Genomic DNA, 11,125 nt, shown 5'->3' on the forward strand with positions numbered 1-11,125 from the left:
ATTAAAATCAATAATATTCATTAAGTTAAAAAAAATTAAGTTAATTTTTAAATTATTATAAATAAACATCAATTATAAAAATAAATCATTATTAGATTTTCGTTAATTCCAATTGGCGCCATGATTGATTTAGTTAACTTTTACCTAACTTCATTTATGTATTATTTTGAGTAGTCGAAAAGTGAGGTTATACATCCAAGATACCGTCATAAACATCAAATAAAATCGTAATTCCTTCCCACGATGGCAGGATTTTCCGAGGGAGCTTTTATGAAAAAACTAACGGAATTAAACAGTTCATCACAAAGTATTCAAACGCTTTCCCTTTGGCTAATACATCATAGAAAACACCATGGAATTGTAGTGAAAAATTGGTTTAAAGAGCTACTAAAAGGTAAGTAAACCAATTTTCTTAATATTTAATTTTTATGTATTTTATTCTCACAGCAAAAGATAGTCGGAAATTAACATTAATGTACCTTGCCAATGATGTCATACAAAACAGTAAAAAGAAGGGACCAGAATATAATAAAGAATTCGGAGGTGTTCTTAAAAAAGCTTTTGAGCATATGTCGTCGACTGATGAAAAAATTAAAGCCTCTTTAGGACGTTTGATTCATATTTGGAAAGAAAGAGAAATGTATGATGAATTAACTATAGCCGAATATAAACAAGCATTATGTAGGAACGATTTTAATTGTTTAATTTTGATCTAAATAGTTTTTTTTTTGTTGTAGTATTACCTAACATGGGAGATCCTCCTGCGAAAAAAATTAAAACTGAAAACTCAAAAAAGGAAAAACACCAACATAAAAGTCCCAATCGTGAACATAATAAATCAGAAGCTGATATTAGAATAGTTGAAGTATTCCTATTTAAATTAAAGTGTTTAAAATGTAACACATTTATTTCTTTAGGTTGATGGAACTCTCGAAACTCATGTTCATCTTAGTCCCCGAACTCCTGCTGGTGATCCTCCAGAACCAGACGAATTAATAAAAGCAATTCAAGACTTAGAAAGTAGTATTGCTTCAACGGATGAAGCTACAAGAGAGAGAATATCAAATTTTCCTAAAGAAGTTTCGGATATTTCAGTTTTACCTACAATAGAAGGTTATTATTATTCTTATTATACAGGGTGTCTCAGCGAGACTGGTCATTAAACGTTTCTGGGGTTTTGGCCAAAATAAAAATTTGAGAATTCAGACTTAAGTATTATCAATTACATTCTCTTTGACTAAAATATTTTCAGATTTGTAGCACTTCCGTTTATACCGGAAGTCGCCACCTACTTTATTTTCTAAATGACACATAACATATTTGAATTTGTCTGTTTTCAAGGTTTATAAATAACTTTACTTTTTGCAATTTAATTCGGCCGTTCTTGAGTTATTCCAATTTTTCTAGAAAGTTTAAAAAATCAGAGAACACTCGATTTTTGGGATAGCAATTTAGGATTCAAAACATGCTTAAGCAACATGATGTTTTGGTACCGAGAACCGCTGCCTAGCACATTTGGTCACTTTACTATGGCACGTAAATTTTTCAAAATTTGGAAGTACCATAACTTAATTTTTTTAAATGGTACCCCCCACATTTTATTATTTAGTCGTCTTTGGTGTCTCATTCTACATCTTTTATATTCCATATGTCCCATGCCTAACATTAATAGTTTGGGAGATAACTAGGGTTTTTTGAAAAATGCTCACATATCATATGGATATTTAGCGTAGTGCGCCATGGAAAACAAGCCTTCTCAATGAATTCTTGTCAAAGACTAATAATTCTGTTAGGTCTCTTAATATTAGTACTAAAAAGAGTTAAACTCGATAACAATAACGAAAATAATATTTACACAAATCAAGAAATTCTTAATTTATTTTTTATATCCAAGTGATCCATGTTGCAAGTTACTGTTTTAAAATAAAACAAAAAAGAGAAACTTCTTACTTGCGTGTTTTATTAAATTAGTATCAGTACTGGTTTCGAATTAATAAATTCATAATCAGCTGAATCTAAATTAGACAATGAAAATCACAATTATATGTATAAAAAATGTATATACAGAGTGTACAAAAAGTATGGAATAATGGTTCTACAGCCTAAACTTCAACTTATATTAAAAAATGGTTTAAATAAAAGTTACTTGAAACTATTTTCCGCATATCTTGGCGTAGAAATGAAATAAAAATCTTGACGGCAGTCTGAGTTACGACATGGTGAGTGTGTTTTTTAAATTTAACATCCTGTATATTTTAACGTTTTTGAATTCCTTGTTGTGGTGTTGTAAAATGCCATAACGTTTTAATGCTCTAAACTGCATAGTTTTCGAGATATTGAAACTTTTATTTAAAAAGATTTGACGTAGCGACAACCTAAGCCTTGACGTCACAGAGGTGGGCGGAGCTTATACCACAGTTGCTAAGATAAAACGCCATAAAAATGTCATCTAAAATGTCACTTAGTTTATTTTATTTTAACACTAATAGACAACCTAAGTCTTGACGTCATAGAGATGGGCGGAGCTTATACCGACTCCAAACATTTTCGTTGCTAATAGACAACCTAAGCCTTGACGTCACAGAGATGGGCGGAGCTTATACTGACTCCAAACATTTTTGTTGCTAACGGTAAATCACCATATGCAATTTTTAATTAGTGTTAAAATAAAATAAACTAAGTGATGACATTTTTTGGCGATTTATCGTTAGCAACGAAGATGTTTGGAGTCAGTATAGGCTCCGCCCATCTCTGTGACGTCAAGGCTTAGGTTGTCTATTCCATAATGACGCCATAACTTGGTTGTCGCTACATCAAATCTTTTTAAATAAAAGTTACAATATCTCGAAAACTATGCAGTTTAAAGCATTAAAACCTTATGGCACCTTGCAACACCTTGTCAAAAAGAATCCAAAAACCTTAAAATATACAGGGTGTTCTATTTAAAACACACACATTTTTATTTTATTTCTACTCCAAGATATGCGGAAAATAATTTCAAGTAACTTTTATTTAAAACTTTTTTAATATAAGTTGAAGTTTAGGCTGTTGAACCATTATTCCATACTTTTTGTACCACCTCCTGTAGGTCGATAGCAAAAAACTTAAAGATAACTTACTGTCAGAAAGGCAATATAACGATAAAATGACGTGAACACACGAACATTACAACATTTTTAAAAGATCAGGTTTTGGAAATTTCAAGTCTTATTTAAATATTTAAATAAAGGTTTATAAAAATATGAGGTTTGATCGTTTAAGCTTTAAGGTATACCTTTTTGGTTGTTTATGAATCAGTTTCATATTATCATAATCTATTTTATGTCCTGTTTCCATGTAGTGTCTGTAAATGTTGGATTTATTATCGGTTTTGTGTTCTTTAAGTCTTTGTTTGAGCTTCCTACCCGTTTGTCCAATATACAGGGTGTGTCAAATGTCTGGAATTTAGCCAACAACTTCGCCAATTGTGGTTTTAAAGAAAAATGTTTCAAATACAAGTTTTTTTATTAATCATGGCGCATTTTTTTACGATATTTGCTTGTTTGTATTGTTTTTTTGTTTCGTTGCTATGGCAACCAACATTGTTATTTTAAATGGGATGCATATGTTTTTTTGCATACTTTGATAGAGGATAAATCCCTCTATGCGATGAACATATCAAATCATATGGTTTTATAAGAAAAAAACCGAGAAAAAATGCGTTTTCTGAAGTTATTATCAGCAAATTACAATCAAAGTAGGCGCCGAAATAACGCTATTGACAGCTTTAAATGTCAAAAAAATGACAGTTTCAATAATTATGAATAACTAATAATGTATGGGTACACACATTTAATGTAGTTTCATCATTGGTAGCTGTCTTCGGCCGTTCACTTTTGGAAGATTTTTACACTCCGGTATTAAAGAATTTTTTTTAATATTTTGGATACTGTGGATTGTGTATCCGGGTAAATATTATTGAACAGTGTACAAATTTCCCTTTGAGTGCGTTTTCTATCACCGTACCCATACATCATTAATATTTGGATTCTTTGTTCGCTTAATTGCGCCATATTTGTTTAAACTGTCAATTTTTTGACATTTAAACCTGTCAACGGCGTTATTTCGGCGCCTGCTTTGATTGTAATTTGCTATTTAATATTTTTAGAGAACTTCTCTATTTTTTTCTTATACAACCATATGATTTGATATGTTCATCGCGTAGAGGGATTTATCCTCTATCAAAACATGCAAAAAAACATATGCATCCGATTTCAAATAACAATGTTGGTTGCCATAGCAACGAAACAAAAAACAATGTAAACAAGCAAATATCGCCGTAAAAAGCGCCACAATTAACAAAGAATTTTTTATTTGAAACATTTTTCTTTAAAACCACAAATGGCGAAATTATTGGCTATATTCCAGATATTTGACACACCCTGTATATTGCATTACAATTGTAACATTCATCAGAGTATATGCCGTTGTTTTGTAAGAAATCTTGTTTTTTGTGATAATTTGACAAAATTTTATCTATGGTGTGGCTGTTGGAAAAAGCTAATTTGATGTTGTGTCTTGCAAAGATGGCTTTAGATTGGAGAGTTAGATTGTTATAGGGATAGGGTATGGATCTATAAGTGGTTTTTAATAAGTTTTTTGATCATGGTTTTCGATATATTTTAATTCTACTTCTCTATGTTCCGGTTTTAGGGGATAATCGAGCATTCTGTTTTCTTGACTATTTTCCAGTATTTTCGTTGTTCTTTAAAATCTCTGTTGTAGTTATGTTGTTTTCGAATTTTATTATACATGAAAAGCGCGACAAAGTTCGTAGTATTATTCCCAGATCTTCTTTGGCAGCTCGAATTGAGGCGCTGGGGCTGGGCTCGAAATAAGCTAAGGTATGCACCTCTTCCGCTGCATTATCTACTACATTTTTTGATCAAACACGTGATTAATTCGTCCAAAATGCAAAAAATTTGCTTCTATTCTTCTAAATTTATCTTCTGTCATCGGAGGTAAATGTGGATAGTTTTCATTAAACATTCTGCAAGTTCTACTAAAAACTTTGTCGCACTTTCCATGTACAAAACATAAATTAAGGATTTCTTCATTTGTATAAACATTATTTACTTTATTAATATCCATTTTAACTGGTTTTACAATTAGACTCACAAGCATCAAACAACGTAAATTAGACTTTGACGTTTGTCAATAAGTCATTAAACATTTGTTTTCCAAGGCACACTAGAAAACTGACAAATCCAAACTTGTAAAAATATACAGGCTGTTCCATTAAAAAAAAAGTAGGTGGCGACTTCCGGTAGAACCGGAAGTGTTAGAAATCTGAATTCTCAAATTTTTATTTTGCCCAGAAACGTCTAATGACAGGTCTCGCTGAGACACCTGTATTACAATAAAATATTATTTTAATTTTTATGTTTGTTTAGATAAGTTATGTGCTGAAAAACTAAAAGTTCAAGTTGATGAAGCAATAAGCGTCGTTAATGAATACAACAGTAGATTAAGTGTAGAAATTGAGAGTCGAAAAAAAATTACGAATATGTTAAAGGATTTTTTGCCATCTCAAAAGGAATTATTGGCACAAGCGGAGCGCACTTTAGAAGTAATTTTTTATTAAGAAAATAAAATAATGTGTATCTAAAACAATTTTTTTAGGAATATCAAGATAAATTACAAAAAATTTATGGTGTCCGGCAAGAATTAAAATCCCATATACAAAACCTTCCCGATTTAACGCAACTTCCAGATGTAACGGGAGGTTTAGCGCCGTTACCATCAGCTGGTGATCTCTTCAATCTACATTAAAGCTTTTTCAAAAAGTAAACGAGAAGAAAAGGGAAAAAAAGGCAGTTATAAATATTCACAGCGTTTACTTTTATTGTTCCGTTTTCAATTTTCTTATAGTTTTTGATGAGTCATCTTATTTTCCCAATCATGTAATAATTACATGCCCTAGCTGTATTGTTTAGAATTTATGTGCCTAGTTTTGGGCGCCGTTTTGAAATAATTTATAAATATGCACAGATTTTTAAGACTTTTAAATTTATTTTATTTTTAATTAATCAATGGATAAGTTCTGTTACATATTTTTGATTGTGTTATTTGGTACAATTTATAATTTTTTTTATGAGACATAACAAATTCGATCTGATATGAACACGCCTAATTTTTATTAATTGTATTGTTAATAACAATAAAATTGTGTTAAGTAATTAATATGATTTTTATTTTAAAATATGTAAAGAAACATCCTTTTATTTCGAAATCTTTGGTCAACTGGGCAATAGTCCCTTCTCAATACAGAGTCATATAATTAAATATGGTCTATCTGTGCAGCCACAAAATTCAACAAATTCACTTGTAAACACGTACATTTTCTAAAATTAAATGTTTTTTTGAAAATTCTGTCACAATGGTAAAATTGTAGATGTTTTGATATACCAATTTATTCTGGTATTTTATTAATAACGGATGCTTTCTGGTGTTTTCATTTTACTTAAGTTATGTTGGAGTTTTAATTACTGATAATTATACCCAAAAATACTCTATCGAATAGCGTTTCCCAATTCTCTTTCACTCACTTCTTAAACGCAGTTTCTACTACCCCATATGCATAAAAACATTCACCATGGATTTAATATCTGATAATTATACCGAGAAATCGAATAGCTTTGTCATATTTCCTTGCATTCCCTTTTTAAAGACATGTAACAGAGATGTAACAAATAGAATTGGATGTCCAGAAATCTGCCGAAATATTTAGCCAAGGTTGCTTATGGCAGAGACTCTGTGATTAATATTATATCAACCTGAACTGGTCATCATAACAAGATTTATTATCAATGAGCTCTACTTTATCAACACCTTTCAAATTGAGTCAAAAATGTGTTGGTGTTTAGGTTATGTTGAGTCGTTTTGTTACAATGGGCACAATTTACTTTAAATATTGATGGTTTTTTATTGATTTTTGAATCCCAGAAATCAGTTATCCAAAAATAGGCAATGACTTTATGTGGAAATTGATGCCCATTTTCCTTTTTCACATTTTATGTGGTGTCTTAAACCATAAGATTGTTGAAACTGTCATTTTTTTTGACATTTAAATTGTGAACGGCGTTATTTCGGCACGTACTTTGTAATTTGCTGATATAATATTTTTATGATTTGATATGTTCATCGTATACAGGGATTTATCCTCAATCAAAGTATGCAAAAAAATATATGCTTCCCATTTAAAATAACAATGTTGGTTACCATAGCAACAAAACAAAAAACAATACAAACAAGTAAATATTCCCAAAAAATGTGCAACAGTTAATAAAGAAACTTGTAGTTGAAACATTTTTCTTTAAAACTACAAATGGCGAAGTTGTTGGCTATATTCCAGACATTTGACACACCTGTATAATAGAAGGATATGTTCTTTATGTCCGAAATTTCGAGCCATGATACGCCAAAAATGGATTTGCTTAAGTACGCGACGTTGGGAGAGTCACCAACAATATGGGGTGTGTTTGCCAGCTTCATGTAGAACATAAGTTTACGTAACTTGCAGTGTCCAGTCAGGAAATGGGTGAGGAGCTTCAAGTCACTTTTTAATTTTCCTAGGAACTGAGTTGATCTCTTCCAGTCAGGGTAGAGTGTTTTCTTTGCAAAGACACCTGCTGCAGTCTCATCCCATCTATACCAAAAAGCTCGATGGGAGATGGAGTTGATCAGCTTTGATTTTGTATTAAAAGTTAGCGGTACAAACGGTTCAGGGAAAACCGGTAATTTCCGCCACTTTATCGTGACATTGTTATAAACATTACCTTCCCCAATTGATTGCCAACAGGACTTCACTAGGGATGATGTAGTTCGATACCTACTAAGCGCTAGCATAGCCTGTCTGCTATCAGTGCAGATTACAACGTTTTTGCCAACTTGCCAACGTTCTATGTGGTATCTATATTTTCTCTATGCCTGTTTTTAGTGTTATTAATATATTTTCTAAGTACATATTATATCTAAGTATATATTTATGTATATTATATCTGATTATAAGTATTTTTTTCTTCCGGTAAACTTGGTAATACATTTCATTTGCTATTTATGATAAAATTTTGCTCTTTTTTTAAATTTTAATCTTAAATTACAAAAATCAAAGTAGTTGGTATATTCTATTTTATTGTCATGGACGTGCGTACTCCAGAATCAATGTCCAAAAATTTGGACCAAACTTTATCTTACCTTTTCCCCACTACTATCTAATACGCCCTCCAGAGGTAATGCATATCCTATAGAAAATCATGCAACACTTCAATATTACCACATTTTTAACGTGCATTATGTAAAATGGTTATTGCATGTAAATGTTTGAGCATGATTCGAGGTCGTATTACGTCTTAATGACCTTAAGGTCAAGCTAAAATAGAAATAATTTTTAATGGAAAATTTTAACACAATTTGTTACTATTGCTTTTATTAATACCGTTATACACATATTATGTAAATACGATATATGCAGAATGTGTACAAATTAATACTAATCAATTTATCAATATACTGTTCAACTGCTTGAAGATCAGTATTACCCAGTTTATAAGAGAAATTTAGGAGGAAACGACTGCGTGAAAAAATGTTTTTAAGATATTTCTAAAAGGAAGAGGTTATTGTTGACACAATATTTGTGGAACTGGTTTAGACACTCTAAAGTTTAACAGAATCTTTAGAAGTTCGCAACTCGCCCCAACATTAACCCAATCGAAGAATATCGAAAGTGCTACTAAAATCTGCATGGATTGTATCTACTTGGTTTGAAATCAAAAGCGTTATGGATGAAGTTAGAATAAGTTACTAAATTAAGTTTGATTGATCTATTACACAGAAAGTCGTGTTGTCCAGCAATTAAGTTGAATAAATGGTTCTTTCAAAGATTTTAGAAGGTAGAGATAAAATTGATATTGAACGGTATTGCGTTAAGACACTAAGACCACCAGACTTAAAAACAGGATAAACAAAATCTTTCTGTCATTCATTAAGAATGAAACCTGAACTGAAGAAAATGGGGAATATAAGAAAGAGTGGTTTTACTAAACCTCTAGCATAGCATTCGGATCGGTCTGTCTAAAAGCATGTAAAACATCTTTTTCCCAAAACCAAGGCTTCATACAGTGGTAGAAATTCAAATTTCCTTCTAAATAATGGTAAACAATGCTTTGAAGAGATGTTTTTAAACGTTTAACAGACAAGCAGAAGACTTAATACTGCTGGGAGAAGTCTTGATACTACTGGAAGATTATGTACTGCTAACAGAAGACTACACATTGGTAGAAGTAGACTGTATACTGCTTGCAGATGTTCAGATACTCGTGGCAGAATGTTTGGATACTGCTGACTGAGACCTAGATATTGCTAATGGAAGAAGACTAGATACTGACTGCAGAAGACTAAATACTGCTGACAGAAGACTTGATGTTACTGGAAGACTAGACATAGGTAAAGAAAACCATATACTGACAGGGAATTAGATATTGTTAATTGAAAACTAGATACAGATGAGTACCAGAAAACAAGATACAGTTGCTAGAGGACTAGATACTATTGACAGACGACTACATATTTCTGGAAAAAGACTAGATACTACTGGAATATTATATACTGCTAATGGACGACTAGACACTATTAATATTAGACTAATAATTTGTAATAGAAGATTGTATATTATTTACTGATGATCAAATACTGCTAGGAGAAGTTAGAATACTGCTGACAGAGGATTAGATGTTGCTATTGGAGGACTGGATAAAGAAGAGTAGATACTATTGGCAAAGGACTAGTTACTGCTAATAAAGACTATATACTGCTAACAAGAACCACATTCTGAAAGTTACTATAAACGAGATTTAAAATTTTATGATTTTTATTGCTGATATCGTTCAATTATATCTAATTACAGTATAAGAATGTGTCGAGGAACTTCAGAGAGTATTAAGCTGCTGTGATTCTAGATTTCTATCGAAAGATTCTAGATCCTTTGTAAATAACATAAAAAGACACCGCATAACTAGGATGAGAGTAAACATATATTGTCCTTCCTGTTTGGGTTGAGACTAGCTGATGCAGAAAGTCTTCTCTACTCTAATAAGAATACCGTCACTATTTGCAATACATGAAGAATATATCGTTCATCTTCAAAAAACATTCGAGAGCTACAACAAAAAAACCTGTGAACCATGCAAATTTGTACTATTTCTCTGGTGCTAAGTTTGACATTCTCCACTGTCAGATGTGTCGCTCAAAATACTTCGACTCGCTCTTGAATTTTCATTACGCTCATATTTAACATATTGCTGGAACTTAGATTTAATACTGGTGACAGAAAATTTAATACTGTTGGCAAAAGTCTTGATACTATTGGAAGATTATGTACTGCTAAGAGAAGACTACACATTGGTAATAGTAGACTGTATACTGCTTGCAGAGGTTTAAATACTTATGGCAGAATGTTTGGATACTACTGACAGAGGCCTAGATATTGCATGAATTCATGACACAAATTTTTCACCAAAATACTTCGAGTCTTGAACTTTCATTGCGCTCATATTTCACATGTTGCTGGAACTTAGGAACTTGCACAAAATGGTCAAGAATCATTCTTGACAGGAACCTGACGACAACATTCTTAGAATTTTGATTATTATACTGTTGAAAGTTAAAATAATCAAAACGTTTAATGATAAGACGATGAACGGCGTTAATATCCGTAGACAAAACATGGCTATAGACTCAGAAACACTTTCTGAAATACCAGATATGATTGGGTTTTTGAATTCACAAAGTCCAACTCCCTCAATTTCTTATCTGTATTATTAATATTAATTTCAAAATCGGCTATTCACTCAAAGTCGAATTTTTACACGATTACAATATGTTCTTTTAATATATTTTATTTATGCGAGAAATTAAGAATGTCTTTTGCCAACTTTATGTTCATTACTCAATTATTATAGTTTTTAATGTAAAATTAGAGCAAATTCACAATGAATTGTTATAAAAAATTGCTATATTTTGATGGGAACACAACAATTTGTACTCCAGAAATATTTATATTACATAAACTAAGGTAATTGAACGTGGC

General features: G+C 31.4%; 1 protein-coding gene across 2 annotated transcripts; it reads left to right on the plus strand.

Moving 5' to 3' along the window:
• Nucleotides 1–148: 148 nt before the first annotated feature.
• Nucleotides 149–5,891, plus strand: LOC111429311 (regulation of nuclear pre-mRNA domain-containing protein 1B). Of its 2 annotated transcripts, none has more exons than XM_023065187.2 (6): nucleotides 149–394; nucleotides 448–681; nucleotides 738–859; nucleotides 918–1,113; nucleotides 5,433–5,608; nucleotides 5,662–5,891. In XM_023065187.2, exons 1-6 carry the CDS (start codon nucleotides 244–246, stop codon nucleotides 5,809–5,811), a joined length of 1,029 nt encoding a protein of 342 aa, XP_022920955.1. In that variant the 5' UTR covers nucleotides 149–243; the 3' UTR covers nucleotides 5,812–5,891. The 2 variants fall into 2 exon arrangements, with proteins under 2 accessions (XP_022920955.1, XP_022920954.1); XM_023065186.2 differs by having other exon boundaries at nucleotides 150–394; nucleotides 738–865.
• The last annotated feature ends 5,234 nt before the right edge of the window (nucleotides 5,892–11,125 follow it).

Source organism: Onthophagus taurus, chromosome 1 (assembly GCF_036711975.1).
Source record: "Onthophagus taurus isolate NC chromosome 1, IU_Otau_3.0, whole genome shotgun sequence".
In the NCBI taxonomy this organism is placed as follows: domain Eukaryota; kingdom Metazoa; phylum Arthropoda; class Insecta; order Coleoptera; family Scarabaeidae; genus Onthophagus; species Onthophagus taurus.

What these genes read in the sequence shown, in the direction of transcription:
- LOC111429311 (XM_023065186.2), top strand. Translation starts at nt 244, where the DNA reads ATGGCAGGATTTTCCGAGGGAGCTTTTATGAAAAAACTAACGGAATTA. An exon ending in GTTTAAAGAGCTACTAAAAG is followed by an intron (nt 395 to 447) that starts GTAAGTAAACCA and finishes TTATTCTCACAG; the next exon opens with CAAAAGATAGTCGGAAATTA. An exon ending in CGAATATAAACAAGCATTAT is followed by an intron (nt 682 to 737) that starts GTAGGAACGATT and finishes TTTTTGTTGTAG; the next exon opens with TATTACCTAACATGGGAGAT.